This window comes from Protopterus annectens, chromosome 7.part1 (assembly GCF_019279795.1).
Source record: "Protopterus annectens isolate FY-2018-M chromosome 7.part1, PAN1.0, whole genome shotgun sequence".
Lineage (NCBI taxonomy): Eukaryota > Metazoa > Chordata > Ceratodontiformes > Protopteridae > Protopterus > Protopterus annectens.
The window spans coordinates 102,590,291-102,609,225 of NC_056740.1; the positions used below are offsets into that span (position 1 = coordinate 102,590,291).

The 18,935-nt window shown below is 38.2% G+C and overlaps 1 protein-coding gene across 1 annotated transcript in view; it reads left to right on the forward strand.

The window, feature by feature from the left end:
* Nucleotides 1–18,935, forward strand: part of CACNA2D3 (calcium voltage-gated channel auxiliary subunit alpha2delta 3) — a 2,619,084-nt gene that overhangs the window by 398,252 nt on the left and 2,201,897 nt on the right. The window contains exon 4 of the mRNA XM_044078472.1: nucleotides 18,299–18,377. Within this exon, the coding sequence (XP_043934407.1) occupies nucleotides 18,299–18,377 (79 nt within the window). The remainder of the gene's footprint in view (nucleotides 1–18,298; nucleotides 18,378–18,935) is intronic.

The window sequence follows — 18,935 nt, forward strand, 5'->3', positions numbered from 1 at the left end:
TGGGTGTTCTTCTCCGCAGGCTGGATAAGGAGCAAGTTACAGTTAGCTACCTGTCAGGTTCCAGGATCCATCAAGTCACTCAAGTCACTCAACCACAAGTACCGGTGTGACTGTCATAGTCCATGTGGGGGTGAATGAATTGATGCATATTTCACTGGACTATATGAACAGAAACATGACCGAGCTCTCAGATTGTGTCACAGGTGGGTTTAAGCCTATCCTTAAGCAGTGTTCTGCTGTCTGTAATGGTGATGCCACAATACAACCAATTGACTTGTCTTCTCTTGTCAGTCCAAGGGGATCCAATATGTGTCAGTCTGGGAAGACATGGTCAACAGGCTATGGTACTTTGCCAGAGATGGTCTTCACCTGTCTCCTTTAGGCTTTTGGATATTGGCAAAGGCATAAGCTACCCCTATTGTGCCTTTTTTTAGGCAGTGTCAAAATAACCAACCTCCCAGCATAACAAAATCCTGTCTAGATAAACTCAAGGTACTGCTGCTTAATGCTAGGAGTTTAAACAAGAAACTGCACTCCCTGGAAACACTCCTCACTTAGGAAGATGCTGACATCTGTGCAGTCACTGAAACATGGTTCAAATAGGTGTGGAAAGCACTCCCAGCCCTACATGGCTACAATGCCTTCTGCACAGCTAGAATGCCTTCCATACTTTCTGACCACAAACTGAGTGTGAAAGAACCAAAGGAGGAGGTGTATCCATCTTTATTAAAGATAAGTACACCTTGAGACTGGTCAAACAGGATGACTCTCTTGAGCTTCTCCATGTCCAATTAACTATAGGCAAAGCCCCCTACCACATCATAGCTAGCTATAGGTCCCCCACCATGAAACAGAAAAACCATACCACATACCTGGACTTACTGGAGTCACTTGCCATACAGCCCAACACCTTACTCATGGGTGATTTTAATTATCCTATCATCGAATGGGAAACACACACAACCACAAACATGCTGGCTCAGAAGTTCTTGGACTTAGTCAATGCAAATGCTCTGGAACAACTAGTCAGCACACCCACAAGAGGCTCAAATGTCCTGGGCATTGTACTCACTAACACGGGGGAGCATTGCACCCCCCCATGTGATGTCCTGCCTGGTAAGATTGGGGCATCAATCGGTTTTGTTTGATGTAATTATAAGACCAGATACCCCATCAAGCTCAAAAACCAGTTAAGAATTTCTCAAAGACAAATTACCTCCTACTAAGTGATGGTATTAAGAAGTTTCAAAACCCAGTCAAATGCAGATAACACAGAATCCTATGGAGAGTTTACACCAATGCCCTCTATAACCACTTCAGCAGTTGTATAGAATTATCTGTACCTGAACGTATTAAAGTCACATCTTGCCAAAAAAAAAAGCCAGCCTGGTGGACCCCTAGTATAAACAGGCTATAAAAGAAGAGAGTGACACTAATGTCTAAGAACAAGAGGGAACTGGCTCAGCAGAGGAAGAAATCCTTCTCTACGTTAAACAAACAAATTAGAGTTCTTGTCAAGTCCTCCAAAGCTAATTACAAAGCAAAAATAGCCTCCCTAGCTAAAAATAGTCACAAGGCATTCTTTAACTACGTCCCAAATCTAAAAGTGAGTAACCTGCTATGCATGGAACTAGTTGTGATGGCACCACCCATACTTAAATGGAGATAATAGCCAATCTCCTAGCTGACAGATTTGGAGCAGACTTCAAACCCTCCCTGACCCTTCCAGTCATCTCTCAAATTATACCTGCCACAATTCCTCAGCCTATTATCGAGCAGGTCATCTTGGTGCTTTCCATGGCTAAAAACTTAGCATCAGTGGGAGCAGATAACATCCCAGGTTGCCTTTTAATCAACTTAAAACAAGACCTAGAAGACCCACTTGGATCCTTGTTTAACTACAGCCTGCGCACTGGCTATCTTCCGTCAGAATGGAGGACAGCAACAGTAATCCCATTGCGCAAAGGGGGGCCATTAACTGACCCTGGGAATTATAGGCCCATAAGCTTGGCTAGCCTTATCTGCAGGGCCATGGAAAAAAATCATTATGGGCCTTATTAACAAAGATTTATGTAATCTCCAAACTCTGGACCTAACCCTGTTCAGATCTGTTAAAGGTAGATCACGATTGTAAACATGGTTGACTTCTTTGCGAAAGTCAGCAAGGCCATGGATGAGGGAAAGATAGTTCATACCACCTATCATGACCTAGGAAAGGCATTTGACACAATCCCCCACGCAGGTATTATAGAGAAGCTCTCCCAATTGGGAATTAACCCTTACATTAGCCAACTGGCTCACCAGTAGGACACATACTGTCAAAGTGGGTGACATCACCTCTATCAAAAGACCAGTCATAAGTGGCATACCACAAGATTCTGTGCTGAATCCTTACTGTTTGTAATTTATTTTTCAGAAGTCTGGACAAATGTAGATGGCCTGTGGCTGACCAAGTTCACTGATGATTGCAAACTGAGAGCAATCACTGAGTCCCCCAATGATGTTAGTATACTACAGACGAGGTTAATGCAAACAAATGATTGGTGTCAAACCACAGATTAAAGCTAAATGCAAAATAATGCATTATTATTCCTTTTGGGAAAGCTGACATCCTTACTAATTACATTTTAGACAGCACCTGCCCAAGTGTAAATCCAGTGGTATGTGATCTAGGTGCTCAGGTTGATAGCAATCTGAACATTAGCCACCACATATCCACAACTGTAAGAAAATCCTTCTATGTGGCACATCTTATAAGTAAAGGCATCGCATCTAGATCTAAGGATGTTATAATTCCATTATATACTCATCAGACCAATGATCGAGAACAATGCTCTTTTTTGCATGTACCTCACCAAACACCTGCAACAACTGGAGAGACCACATAGGGTTCTCACCAAGAAATTACTGAGTACACAAAACAAGTCTTACACAGAAAGTCTAAAAGTCCTGTCACTGTATTCTGTCTCCTACAGGTTGCTAAGGGGTATCCTGTGCCTGGCTTACAGGGCATTGTCTGACCCGGCCCTGATGGAAATACTACACATTCGTAAATTAAACTGCACAAGGTTCACTCACTCCAGGGATCTTACCCTAGCCTCTGATATGAAGAGACCATGCTGGAGAGATAGATACATGTCCCAGAGTCTGCCACTTCTCTGGAACAAGCTTCCAGTTCACATGAAACAGAGAGTCTCCCTGACCCTCTTCAAACACAACCTTGATCAGTGGATGGGTGACAGCGAATTCACTCCTGGGGTGACGCCCATGTCCCTCCTGGTTAGAGAAAATCACTATTAACTACCATACACCTTTAACTCTGCCAACTTCATTTACATAACCACTGACAATTGGGCAAATTGAGATAAATATGATTAAGCTTGTAAAGGCTCTAGGGCCATTAGCCTAGTAACCTTCTATGAACCTATAAAGTTGGGATGCTATTAAAATCTGTGAAAGAAGTACAGGAAGTTTAAGTTTCTTTATTTTCCTGTTTCATTCAAAACTATAATGAAACATGAAAGAAGGAGAACTGAACTTTGCAGTGCTAATGTTTCAACAGGAAATGTATACAGCTTTGATTCAGTGAAGATTAGAAGACTATGGACTTTATCCCCTGCCATCTGCTGTGTCCTTGTATTCATTTTTAAATCTAGCAGTATAATGCTGCATAAGACATACTGTACTCATAAGGTGTTATCCTTTGGATAGGATGTTTTATCAATGTTTCATCTGACGGACAGGAATGTTATACAGGATAATGAAGCAAGGTCTCTGCCTGCCATACCAGTATGCTATAACTTGGCTGTCTCTCCCCAATTACCATAAACACTGTTCAAACTTGTAAGTGTACATATTATTTTCTTCTTTACTTTTACAGTTTTACCAGAGATTTGGATTTCATTTAAAAAAAAACTTTTATTTCAGATTTTATTAAAAAAAAAACACTGACAGACATTTTCTAAGCAAAACAAATCACCCTCATATTGAAAACAAACTTAGCATGAGAAACAGTAAACTTCTCTTCTACTGAAACACATTTAGTGAAAATGCATCTGTCAACCCATTACACTACAAGAATTTTGATGAGATTCATGCTCAGATAGCATTTAGAGAAGTACTAATTAGCATCATTTTGAGGGGTACAGGAATTCAAAAGATAAATGTGTATTTGCTAAAACCTGGGACAGTCAACTATACACGTGTCCCTGTTCAGGAGCAGCCCAGGAGTACTGTCTGATGAAATAACTTTGCAAAGTCCCATAGAAGAGAAATGATGGCTGAGTTAATCAGAAGCTGCTCTTTAACAACTCATAGCCTTACTTATCTGCACTGTGTTAGACAAACTGTTGTAGCCTAAACACACTGCATTTCATACCTGTGTGCCTGCAGAAAAGTAAGCTAAATAAAAATGTATTTGTAGTTCAAATATTAATATTAAACTCATAGACTACATGCTGTCAAATGTATTCACAGCTAAATAATAAACACATTATCAACATTCAACAGAAAAAGGAAACCAAGGCTCATGTTCACAGAAGGTGACATATCATAATGACATTCCTGTTTAGTACAGTCACTTTCCTTTTTTTGCACCAAAACTACTCTGTTTAATGACTAGTTACTAGGCATGCTGTCCATGGCACTAATGAGAAACCTAGCTCAAATTTCCATTTGCCCAAAAACACTGTCTGATTATGTGTCTTGCTCAAGGACAGGGCAGGGCACGAGTATTAGGCAAACTCAAGAGATGTTTTGCAAAACTGGAGACAGATAAGAGCAGACTACTTTAAATCAATCACAAAGGTAATGAAACATCATAGTTTGCATCAAAATGTATTTCAGGCACCACATAGCTATGAAGCTCTGACTGACACAGTGGTAAATCAATAACTAGACAAGTGCTCCTAACTGAGGAATTTCATATATATGCACACACACACACTGAAATGCCCTTTCAAATTTGTGTTGCTGACAAACAGTAAAGGACAGAAATTTAATGAGTCATTCATTCACCGAGCGATGCAACACTCACATGGACTGTGAAAAAAAAATTAAAAAATTAAAAAAAATGTCTGGAATTTCAAATGTCACACCAAGCAAGAAATAACAAATTTCTCCCACACCAATAGTCTGAAGCACACTTGCTGAGCATGAAACTTTTTTTAGCAAAATAATGTGTTTTATTAAACAAAACCTACATGGCCTGGACCCCCAGCCAGCACTGAACCCTAGGCAGCTGCCTAGGTTGCCTTGTGCTGGATCCAGACCTGGTGATATGCAGCATACCCCCATTGCCTGTCCATCCCTTGAACATCTCCACAGAAATGTAGCAGGAGGGGGGATGTTTATGACATAAATGACCCCCCTTGGAAGAAAATATCCACAACCCGCCGGATGCCCTTAGATTCCTCAACTGGCACTAGCAGTAAGTGGAGTAAGTCTGAGGAGTGCAGAGTTGCAGATGGAACTGGCATAGACATTGGCCACTTGTCAGATGTGCCATGAAGATGATATAGGTGTCAAAAATTTGACTCTTGTAATTAGCATCTCTACTAACATTTTGAGACAGTCTTTGAGTTATAGATTTAGCAATATAAGTGCAGATGAAATGGCCAAACTGGAGGGACAGATTCATAACACAGAGGCTCCCTTTGCTATGGAATAGAATCCCAGCCCATGTTAGGCAGAGCCCCTCACTGTCTCTCTTCAAGAGGAATCTTGATGAATGGATGGGAGATCATAGGTTTACCCCGGGGATTACTTCTGTGTCACTACTAGACAGAGGCACAGTAAACTAACTTAAAAAAGGGCACAGTAAACTCAATTCAATGTGTGGCAATAGCCAAACACACTCGGGCTAGGCTTGTAAATGCCCTTGAGCAGATAGCCTAGTATGAACCTATGAGTATTTTCATGATGTAATTGTTTCCTTGGCAAATGTTCATGGCTCATCATTTAGGGTTTGTAACCTTTCAGCATCTTTGAACATGGGGTTTTATTTGATACAGCATTTTGTGTATTCTTTTATGAAGGACAATGTGCTTGGATCCCAGAATTTGTGAATTCTTCATGGAGTACCTGAACTATTTATACCTGTTGTATTACTTTTAGAACAACGTAGTGTAGCCATTTCATCTGTACTTATATTGATTTAGTACACAGTCCCAGAATTTGTGGACCATGTTTTTTGGAGAGTATCATTCATTAGTACCCATCTTGCTGCTTCTGCTTACTCGGTCCTGCAATTGTTGGATTACTGTGGAACTGAAGTAACATGTTACAAGCTCAGTAGCTCAGTTTATTAAATGGTTCACATCTATGGGCAGTGCTCCTGTTAGGGGTATTTATTTATTTTATTTGTTCATTTACATGAAATGTTTCCAATGACAGTCTGACTAGATGGAACCCAGGGGAAAAAATCCACTCTACACTGTACTTACTCTGGAAAAGTAGCTTATGGTCTATAACAGCATCCTCAGCCACATATAGTAATAAGTAGAAAACACTACATAGAGAAAATAAAATAAGGAATGTATCCATGCTGAACAAGCCCACAAATATTAAAAGTATTTATATTAAGGAAATCAGAAGGATAACTCTATAAACATATGCAGTATTTATAGAACTCAGTATTAATTAAAGCTGTCAATAAAAATATATAGTATTTATGGGATTCAGTAAAAATGCTAGTTTGTTGACTAGCGGAGATCACTCTTGCTTATTTCTCAGTTCCTAATTTTGACTATGCAGTAATGGATCTTTACATTTCCACATTTGTCTATTGGGAGTGCTGTATATAGGTTCACAGGTGTTTACTAGGCTAGTGGCCACAAGGCCTTTTTAAGCATAGCCATTCATCCCAAATCTCTGACAAGTTTTGATACCCTTGAAAATGTAAGCATAGGCCTGGGAGAATAACCATTTACAGGATACCTGCATCCATTAGAGACATAGGTGCCAAACCAGGGATGAATTTTTGGCTTTCCATCCAATTGTCCAAGTTGCTCTTTAATTGGTTTAGGGAGGAACTCTGCTTTGCATGAATGGGGAGCCTATTCCATTGACAGAGTAGTCTCTGGGATACATACCTCTCTCTCGAGCAGGTCCTATTTATATCACAGGCAAGGTTTAAGTCTTTGCAATGGGTAATTCTGGTGCTGTTTGTTTTGTGGATATGCAGGAGGTCCATCAGAGTGGGGTCTGACAATGCCCTGTATTCCAGTCATATAGCTCCCCTCTAAAGCTTGTAGGAAACAGAATACAGGGATAAAGCCTTGAGGCCATCTGCATAGGTCATTTTACTTATGGCTTGTATTCTTTTAGTGAAGAACCTCTGTGGGCATTCCAACTATTGGATATGCCTGCTTAGGTACATACCAAAGGGAGCATTGTACTCAATGATAGGTCTGATGAATGCTGAATACAGTGGAACAATGACTTCCTTGGACTTAGATACCATACCTTTTTTTATAAGTTGCTCAACATAAAATGATTTCCTCACCACTTTAGACATGTGATGGTCAAAGGCTAGATTACTATCTATGTGTGTTCCTAAGTCCCTGACTACTGGGTCAACTCTAAGGGGTGTGTTGTCAGTATGATAGTTACCAGGGATGGATGACTTCCCAAAGGATACTGTTATGCATTTCTTGGCATTTAGTTTTAGTCCATGGCTCTGACACCAGTTGTTTGTCTGTGTTAGCCCCTCCTGGAGAACATTTGTGTCAGTGTGAAATTCAATGAGAGCTCCTAATTTGCAATCATCTGCAAATTTAGTCAGCCAGAGACCACTGACATTGCTCTTGACTTCTGAGAAGTAAATGCCAAAAAGGAGCAATGCAAGGACTGATCCCTGAGAGACTCCACTTGTGACTGGCCTCTTTGTAGAGGTGGACTCCCCAATTCTAACTTCCTGGGTCCTGTCTGTGAGCCGGTTGACTATCCACTGGGTGACATGTGGGTTTATACCTAACCTCTTGAGTGGGGTATTGTGTTAAATGCCTTGGGCAGCTCAAGGTAGGCAGTGTGAACAATTTTGCCCTCATCCACTGCTTTTGTGACCTTCTCAAAGAAGTTCACCAGATTTAGTAGGCATGATCTGCCTTTGACAAAACCAAACTGGGTTGGGTCCAGTGTTTGGAGGTTTACTATATCTCTGTTGATCATCTCTATGATAATTCTTTACATGGCTTTACATATAAGACTAGTGAGACTTATGGGCCTGTAGTTTCCAGGGTCTGTAGATGTCCCATCTTTGTGCAGAGAGATGACCATTGCCTTTCTGCATTCATAAGGTATGAAGCCTGTTTGGAGACTGCAGTTAAATAGTAATTCCAGAGGCCCTGATAGGTCATGTTTCATGCTAATTAGAAGACATCCTGGGATATTGTCTGGGCCCATTGATGCAGTGTTCTTGGTCTTAGAGAGCATTAAGGACCTGTTCCCTAGTGATAGTAGGGGGAGTTATATTTGATATTTCCTGATGGAAGGTTGAGGGTGAGTGAGGGGTAAAGTTGGAGCTGAATTTATCAGCCAGGAGGTTTGCTATATCTTTCGGTTCAGTATAGGTGGCTCCATTTACAATGAGCTCTGCACACAACTGTGTATTGCCTGTGTGGTTGCAGACATAGCTAAATAATGCTTTGTGGCTGTCCTTGGCCTGGGAGGCCAAACTTACCTCCGATTTGGCTTTGGTAGACTTTATTTGTCCTCTGAGTTGTTTGTTTAGTTTGGTGAGAGTGATTTTATCCTGCTGGGTGCTGCACCTCCTCATTTTTGCTATGATATTTTTCCTCCTGTTATACAGCCGATTGATTTTGTGATTCCCCCAGGGTGGCTTGTTTTTTTAGTTAGTTCTGTGCTTCTTCTTGGTAGGTACAGCTGCCTCTATGCAGCTATTAACGTGCTTGTGCAGGGTTTTTGTGAACAGTTCTGCACAGACAGCAGTGTTCTCAGGATTTATGGGGCTTGAAATTTTGCCATGTTCTCACTTAATAGCAGGAGGTTTGCCTTAGAATAGTTCCTGAATATTCCAGGTTTAGCTGGGGGTGCAGGTTTTATTTTTACTTTAAAGGAGACTATGTTGTAGTCTGACCTTACCAGGGAAGGCATTACAGTAGGGGTATGCAGCAGACTCCCATATTAGTGAGGACCAATCCAGTATGGCTGCACCCCTGGTTGGTGTATTAAATATATAGTCCAGGGAGTTTGTGTTTACAAAATCAAGGAATCTTTGTGCATGTACATTTGGTGTTATATAGGATTCCCAGTTTATAGTTGGGTAATTAAAGTCACCCATGAATATGGTATTGGGTTGGATGGATAGTGCTTCTAATAAGTTTAAATACATGGTATGGATTTCCTGGGTCATAGAGGGGAATCTATACCTTGCAAGGTAGTAGTACTGGATTTTACCTATGATGATTTGGACATGGAGCAGCTCAAGTGCATTGTCCTATTTGACCAGCCTTGAAATATATTTATTTTTGATGTAAATAGAGACACCTCCACCTTTAGTCCCTGCCTGTGAAGTAGCTGGCCTAAATGTGCAGAAGGCATTATAACCTTGCACTGTTTGGTGTGCTCTCCACAGCTTTAAACCATGTCTCATTGACCACACAGACATCAGCATTCTCTAGGGTAAAGAGAGCTTCTAGGGAGTTGCTATGTCGGAAGTACTTTCAGTTTGGCATTGACTAAGAAAGGCACTATAGGTTCATAGGTGTGTACTAGGCTAATGGCCCTGGAGCCCATACAAGCCTAGCCCATAGGATTACCCTGGCATTGTGCCACCCGACCTTAGTCAATATTCAAAAGCTTAGAGGGGAGAGGTTTGTTTGTCATTTGCTTGTTTCAGTTTATTACTGTGTTATGATGTGTCTATTTCCAAATTTTGTAACTTGTTTGGTTTTGTTGCTTTTCCAACTTCACCTTAACTTCAGCATCTTTAGGTCTGAAGATATTATTTAGAAATTATTGTTATTGCTATCAGCTATATGCTTATTTTAGAATTTATTATGTCAATAGTATATATTGCTATTCATATACTGACTCTGGATTTTATTTATTTATTAGAGTTTGTTTACTGGGAAAGTCTGACTAAGTCACAGTTGCCCGTTTTCATCAGAAGCCCAGGGAGAAAAGCTCCACTTAACAGAAAAAATTAAAAAAAAAATCAAATACATTAAGTAAGAAGCAGATCAAAATTTTAAATTTCAAAATTAAGCATCAACATTGTACGGCATAGAGATATATTAAAAGTATGCTGCAAAGAAAGCAATGAAAAATGTAAAGCAAAACACTATATACAATTCACACTGTATTTATAGTTGAACTAAACTCATGGTATTTACTTATTACTAAAGGAAGAGAGAGATTATGATTAGTACACATTGTGAGGAGATAATAGGAAAAGGTTATTTAAAGTGGTAGACAGGGTAGAATTGCCAGATAAAGATGAGAAAGTGGAGATGGATACATAATTTGTACAGATAGGAGTGGAGAAAATATATAATTAAAAAACATGAATAAATGCTTTGCGTTTGAGTGTTGTGATTTCCTTTTCATTTTTACATGGATAGTATGTTTATAGGTTCATAGGTTCATAGGTTCATACTAGGCTATCTGCCCTGGGGCAATTACAAGTCTAGCCTGATTTTGTTTGGCTTACGCCACCCCTTGATTTGAGTATACTGTGCCCTTTTTAAGGTTTAGTTTACTGTGCCTCTGTCTAATAGTGACACGGAAGTAATCCCCGGGACAAACCTACGATCCCCCATCCACTCATCAAGATTCTTCTTGAAGAGATTCAGTGAGGTGCTCTGCCTAACATGAATTGGAATTCTATTCCAGAGCGAAGGGAGCCTCTGGGTTATGAATCTGTCCCTCCAGCAAGTTCTATTTATTTCTGTGCTGAGGTTCAATTCCCTCGAGCGTGTGGCTCTAAGGGATTTAGATTTACTGAGGTGGAGCATGTCCATTAATTCTGGGTTGGACATGGCCTTGTATGTCAGGCAGAGATTATCTCTGAGTAGGCAGTATGCAACCGAGTACAGCTGGAGTTTCTTCAGTCAAGCTGCATAGGGCATCTGCTTGAGGCCAGTGATCCTCTTGGTGAGGTACTTCTGTGGTCTTTCCAGTTGTTGCAGGTGTCTTGTAAGGTACATCCCAAATGGGGGATTGTACCCTATAATGGGTCTGATGAGTGATGGGTAGAGGGGCCCTATTACCTCTTTTGATCTGGATGAAAACCCTTTTGTGATTAGGTGGGCCACATAGAAGGATTTTCTAACCACTTTGGCAATGTGATTATCAAAGCAGAGGTTACTATTTACTTGGGTCCCCAGATCCCTTACTACGTCTTCCATATTTAGGGGGCTACCACCTATGTGGTAGTTTGTGGGTACTTTGTTTTTTCCAAAGGGGATGACTATGCACTTTTTGGCATTTGGCTTGAGGCCGTGGTTTTGATACCAGGTATCTTTCTCAGTGAGATGGAGTTATTGTAGCTGGAAACTGTAAAATTTTGGAAAATGCAAAAATACAAATTAATCAAGCTTAACGTACTGCAACAGGAAAATAAGATCCAGACTACAGGTATTCCAGAACTGCCTAGGACTATAATATAGGCTATAGACCCTTACATGTAAATCTCACTCAGCAGATGTAACTCAGGTACACCATAACAGCATGCTTTGCCTGAGATATAGAGTGACTGCAGAATTTTCTTTGTATCACTTTGTTGTTTGTATTGCTGGGCTGTACTGTATCATGACCTGAGAACTTACTCTCATTTCAAGACAGCCATTGTATAGCATACATTTTCAGACCTCTGCAATGTTGGATACTTTTAGAAAACTACAGCAAAAAACAACTGCCTAAAAAAATCTGTGGCATCTCCAAGAGTTGTAGCTACTAGAATATCCTAGATGTTGTAGGGATTTATCAGTCTAATACCCAAAGGGATGCATGTACTTTACTGAAATTTATTTGCCAAATTAACATAACCCTTCCCTTATGGGATGTCAGGTGTAAATACCTTTGCATAGGAAGTGGAGTTGACCAAAATACAGGGTGTGGCAGGCTTTATCAGCCCCATGGCTACATGATTATAGTGCAAAGAGCTAAGAACTCTTAATGACCTGCTCTATGTAGTCCATAGTTTGATACCCTCTGCCTCCATTTATCTAGTGTGACTACAAGTTATTCAGTTATCCAGACAGTGTATCCATGTCAGCAAGAAAAAGGGACACATGTCCAGTGGGGTTGTCCAACTAAACAAAATTGTAAACAAACAAACAAAACAGACAAAAAATAAACAGAGTACAGGGAGATAGCTATCTTAGAACTTGTTATAATGTGTGTTTATTTTATTCTAGGCATTTCCAGGTAATATAGAGTAGAATAAGTAGTTTTCCATTACTGCATCATTTTGTGGTATAGGTGATTTGGTAGCTATGACTACTATTTTGGAATTGAAAATGTATGGGATATCCAGAGGAAGATATTGGTATGTGGTATTGCAAAACTATCACAAATTGAACTGTAAGACAATTAATAACTGTGGTATTTTCATGTTAACTCATGTGTGTAAGTTTCTGAAGGATCAAATAAATACTTAAGCAATAACTGACAATGTGGTGTGATATATTGAAGATTTACAGCTGGTGTGGTTTAATCATGAGGGTGAAGCCTGAGTGATTAAATAAAGCCAACTGTGGGTAAATTTCAATATACCACAACTACAGAGTCAGTTATTGCTATTATACAATGATATTATTTAAGAAAAAAAAATACTTACTTTTCTTAAATAATGTCTTTGTATAACGGCGCATTACTGTTCTTCCGTGGCTGCTGGTATACTGCTGCACTGGTTTAATGTACTGCGCGTGCATATGGGACTTGCATTCGGAGAAAAGAAAGTCTCTGTTGCTCCGTTTTTTTTTTTTTTTTTTTTTTTATTATAAAAAAAAAGTTGGGGCTACTTTAGGTGTAGGAGAGAGAGAGAGACAGAATAGAAGAAATGCAAATAAAATCAGGTACATGCCTTTAGTTTTAAATAACGTACCTGATTTTCTTTGTATTTCCTCCATGCTGCTTCTTGGGTATGTCCGTAGTACTGACTATAGGCTTTTTTTAATTTTTGCTGGGAAAAAAACTGAAAGTTTTAGAATATAGAAATGTAAAGAAGTCCAGGTGACTGGACCTTTTTCCGTTGGTATATTGTGAGATTTACAATGGGCATGCTGGTAGGGCTGGCCAATCAGCATGCACGTTTTTCAATACTAATGGTCAGTCATTGTATAGTGACAATTTTAGCATGTTCAGTTGCATTGATGACATAGTTTTCACATAAAAGTGAGTGCATTAAATTGAAAAGTCTTGCAAGAATAGGACTTATTGAGATTATATTTGATAAAGAACATTCAGGACAATATATTTCTCCTGGGGCATAGATGCAGAATGAAACTTTAACAATGCTTGAGTAATCCAACACTGTGAAGAAAACATGGAAAGGAATTAATGAATAGGAATCAAGCTATTTTGGAAGTAGGAAGTTAATATTGTTTTGTACATGTGTGCATTCCTTTGGAAGTGTATCCTGCAATTGTTGAGAAGCATGTGGTATTCTGGTGGTTATGCAGTGAAATATGGTAACACCTTCTTTTACTGTGACAAAGTGGACAGACTTAGCTTAAGGCTTCTCTTCAATCAGTTCTATGAGAGGTGACAGTGTGGCCTCATCCTTTTATATAGCCTTCCTTCCAATCATAACATAATGGTCTTTGGTGGATTATAACTGGATTTGACTAGATACGGTGGTGACAGTTTTTGAATGGAAAAAAGGCATAATTTTTGTGTGCATAAAAGTCATAATTGAGAGAGATTAATAGACTGGCATAACCTTTTGATATTTAATGTTGCAATAGATTTCAGTTGTGATCACAAACAATGATTTTCCATTTTTTCCAAGAAAATATTTATACATTCCAAACATGGACTTTCTGGATTTTGAAAAAAATATGTAAATTTTGTAGAATTTGGCATTTTGAAACAGAATACTCATTCACAACAACTTTTATTTCTTCTTATTCTTCCTATGTTTTATAATGTCAGCTTACTTTATTGAGAATTCTATACCTGGAATCTGTTTTAATTTTATATATATATATATATATATATATATATATATATATATATATATATATATATATATATATATATATATATGTGTGTGTGTGTGTGTGTGTGTGTGTGTGTGTGCATGTATAGCTATAGATTTAGATAAAGATATAAATGTGAATACACACACACAGACTCACACATACGTGCATATCTCTCTCTCTATAGATACATATATATATAGTCCGATATAGATATACAAATACATGTAGATAGATATGTGTACAAACAGTAATTACCTGATATTATCTGATATTACACTTAAAACTCATGGGTTTAATTCCCAGATTAAGATGAAAATTTATGAGTTGGAATTACTTTTTTTTTTTTGAGAACCACGAATCAGCATCCCCCATTAACATTCTAGCAGAGAGTTGTCAGAAGATATTGAATAAGATTATTGCAACTGTGGTGCAAATAGAAGGAGCAAAAATATGCATTTATGTCTGCTGATATATTTATTTTGAGGGAGTCATCATGATAAAGGGATGACTCAACCTTGTGATGTTTCCTGGTTTGTAAAAAGGATTTCAGTTTGTGCACATTTATATGTTCTTGTCAGTTCTGAGAATTCAGCATTTTCTTCTGACTATACTCTCTTGTTTGCATTAAGATCTTTTGTAAGTATGGCCCTTTTAATGTTGAATGGATGGTTATCTTCTGATGTCCCTTGATGATGTGATTTCAGATCGGGTCGTTTGGCTACTGCGTTCTTCTTTACATTTTTTAAAGTGAGCAACCTGTAGTTGTCAGCATAAAATATCCCATGGAGATATAAAAAATAATATAAAGGTACATTTGAAAAACACATTTTAACCTGTCATATAGAAAGATAAACATTCCATCTGCAAAGCATTTGCAATAAATTATAATGCCAGCAAGAAAGACCATCCCCTAAACCTTTTTCTGTAAACTCATTCTTTATATTAATTGCCATACAGACATCATTAGAAAAAGGCAATCGACATTATGTTATGGAGTCATGTGGAAAAAGGAGTCTGTAAGACTCAAATTCTATGTGGTTAATTGTAGACCTTATATTTCAGGCATTATTAAAGTTGTATCATCCCCTGTATGACAAACCCCTTGATTCAATTTCCTAGTATTATATATTTTATCAGCGAGTCTTATAAGGTGAAAGATTAGTTCAGTTCTACTTCACATTTCAAATTTGATTTATGAGATAAACATATTTCCCTTTTTCACCAAAGGATACTTTTTATTTCTACCCTGGTTAACAAATTCTAAATAAATATAAATAAAAATAAAATTAAGAAAAAAATTAGTTATGCTCCCTAATAGTAAAGATGTAGTAACATTAACCTTTCCTGACCAGATTCATTCACATATTTCTTGCAAGTCTTGTTTTATACCTTTATAGGCTCACAGGTACTCAGTTGGCTATTGTTCTATGAATATCATAAAAAGCCTCAACTTGCATTCACATAGTAATTATTTGTTTATTTATTTATTTAACATTTGTTGACCGGGAAAGTCCGACTAGGACAGAGCCTATATTTAGCAGAGGGAGTAATGCTCCAGGCGCATGTCTTTGGAATGTGGAAGGAAACCTGAGCACCCAGAGGAAAACAAGGAAGTTGTGCAGACTGCGCAGAAAACACCCCAGCTGAGAATCGAACCAGAGAACCTCTTGCTCTGAGGTGACAACATTAAACGTAGCACCACTGCACCACCCAGATTATATCACCCCAGATGGGACTCAAACCCACAATCCATGGCTTAGGAGGCCAGTACCTTATCCATTAGGCTGCCTCGTAGCCCTTATAGATTATATTACAAATATATTGTGACAGGCTGATCAAGAATATGTTGAGGTAATTACATGTTTCCCCTATCCATAAGGACCATTGATGATAAACCAGGTGCTTAATAGATCTAACATGAAGTATTCACACACCATGCCATTATTAGATCTCCAAAAACTTGGTTATACTGTTGCTAATATTTTAGATATCCTTTCTGGAGAGTGAAAATACTGAAATAGGCATTGCCCCCCCCCCAGAAAAAGGCATCCTTTGGGCTCTAGTAGCATATCTGGGGACTAACATGCCTTTCCCCCATTCTTGTGGAATTATTGATAAGCCTAGATAGCTTTTCCAAATCAACTTAAATGTCTTGGTCTTACGTGTTTTCATTCCACAAAGCACAGTGTTTAATTTAATTTGAAATTCTGGCACTCCTATTATCCCTATATCTGTTAGAAAAATAAAGATATTCTGGGCGAGTAACATTATTTGGAAGACTGAGTTTATTAATTTGCTTGTGAAAAAAGAAATGCACAGGACTTAGATTTATCAGATTAATGTGTCCATTGTATTTTTAATGCCTGTTTCACATTTCTTTATTGTACCTTAGTTTCATAATGTGTTTCTGAGTTTTGTGTCTGTTTACTAAAGTCCCTTAATTTTGTTTTTTATAACACCATGGTTGATCAAACATCAATAAGGCAACTGTTAGGGGTTGGCATAATTAATAAGGTCTTCACTTCACAGGCACAAGGTAAAAGGTTTGATTGTAATGTTTGAGGGGTTGGCCAAATGATTGAGGTGTTTACCTTACAGACACAAGGTGAAGTTTTGATTTCCACCTTTCAAAGATAATTTGGCTGGGCTTAAAATGGCCCACAAGAGCAGCTAGCCTAATACTTACTCATGAATCTGTGAATAAAAGGACAGCATCTGAGGAGTGTAGCTCCTTCTAATACTGCACTGCAGTGGAATTACTAGAAATGAATCTGAGCAGAAGGTGTGGGTGTAGAATCTGTAGCACCTTGATATTCTTGGCATCAAAGAAGCATATGCAATCTACTAAGCCACTGACACTGAAATGATTAGATTTTCAGCTTCTTTTGCTACTAATGGCCTGTATTCAGCTAGTACCACTGGTCCTGTACGAATGGGGAAGGTGAAGGGAGTGAATGGTCAATGCCAACCCAATTTAGAGAATCAGCTGGTTGCACTGGGAAAACCTAATGCAATGCATGTGTTTCTTCCTTTAAAATTACCCTAGAAAAAGACTATACCACCACAATGTACCTCTTATGAAGGGGGGTTGTATGTCTCGTAGAACACATATGGCCTTTGTGAGCAGCAGTTCTAGACCTCGCAGACAATCAAGGGGAGGAAATTAGAAAGAGCAGTGGTCTGAGATCTAAAGTGAAAATAAGGAATCCTATTCCTGGTAACATTCGCTCTTTCTGCACAGGAAAGAATGGATCAAATGGTTCTCACATCCAAGAAGACAATGCATCTCTTGAGTCAATAAAATGGTAGATATAGGTGGTCAGTAGAACACTAGGAACAAAAACAAAACTCCTTTCGCACCAAAGGGAAATATATTTAACACATTTACGAGATCAAAATAATAGGCCACAAGCTTAACTATACATCTATCTCTCTCTTTCTCTATAAATATATATATATATATATATATATATATATATATCTCTCTCTCTCTCTCTCTTTATATATATATATATATATATATATATATATATATATATATGGGTTTATATGACTTCGAGTTTTTGGAAACTTGAAATTCATATGGTCAAGATCATTTGATCGAGTTTCCAAAAACTCAAAATTAAAAAAAAAAAAACATATATATATATATATATATATAGTTAGATAGATAGATAGATATGTGTGTGTATGGATATATACATATACACAAAATATACACACACACACACACACACACACATATATATATATATATATATATATATATATATATATATATATATATATATATATATCCACATACATACGTAATCTATATAAAACCATTTTGTAGTGCATAATCTCTTGATAATGAAATAAGCTGTTTCACAGATATCAGCTACTGCAATAAGGAGAAAAAGTTCATGTTTAGAATGAAAATTTAATTCCATTACTGAGTTTTCTCTAACACATATTGAATCATGGCTAATGGTAACCATATGGCTTAATTAACCAAAAACAAATACTGACATCTGCCATGCAGTATAAAAACATGGCGTTGAAATAAAATGATTTAAGTTAACTGAACTAAAGATCTGTTAGTAATCATACAATAATCATGTAACAACTGCAATTTTCCCTTCTTTCAGGTTCGAATATTTTCCTACTTGATAGGACGGGAGACTGCTTTTGCTGATAACCTGAAGTGGATGTCATGTGCTAACAAAGGTTTGTTTTTCCTTAGGATTTACTTGACATTTTGTTTGTATGATGTATAAGACTGTTTTTTTTTTATTTTTCCTCCTTCTCTGAATATTTTCTTAAAGCAAAGCTACCACAGCATATCACGCATCTTGAATTTTTGCCATTTGTTCCTGTTCATCCAACGTTAGTGCAAGGTCATCTCTCTGCCCTTACCTTACTAGTTAAGTTGCTTCTTCTCACAATATGCCTTAATATCCTTTACTCCAAACCCTTGCCTACTGTTTTAAACAGAGTGCTTTCTATTTGTGTGTGTGTGTGTGTGTATGTGTGTGTGTGTGTGTGTGTGTGTGTGTGTGTGTGTGTGTGTGTGTGTGTGTGTGTGTGTGTGTTTGTGTGAGTGAGATTGTGTGTGTCTGTCTGTATGTGTGTGCACACGTGCACGCGTGTGTGTCTGTGTGCATGTGCATCTGTATGTGTGTGCACGTGTGCATGTGTGCGTGTGTGCATGTGTGTCTGTGTGCGTGCGTGTGTGTGTGCCTGTATGTGTGTGCGCGTATGCATGTGTGTGTGTGTGTGTATGTG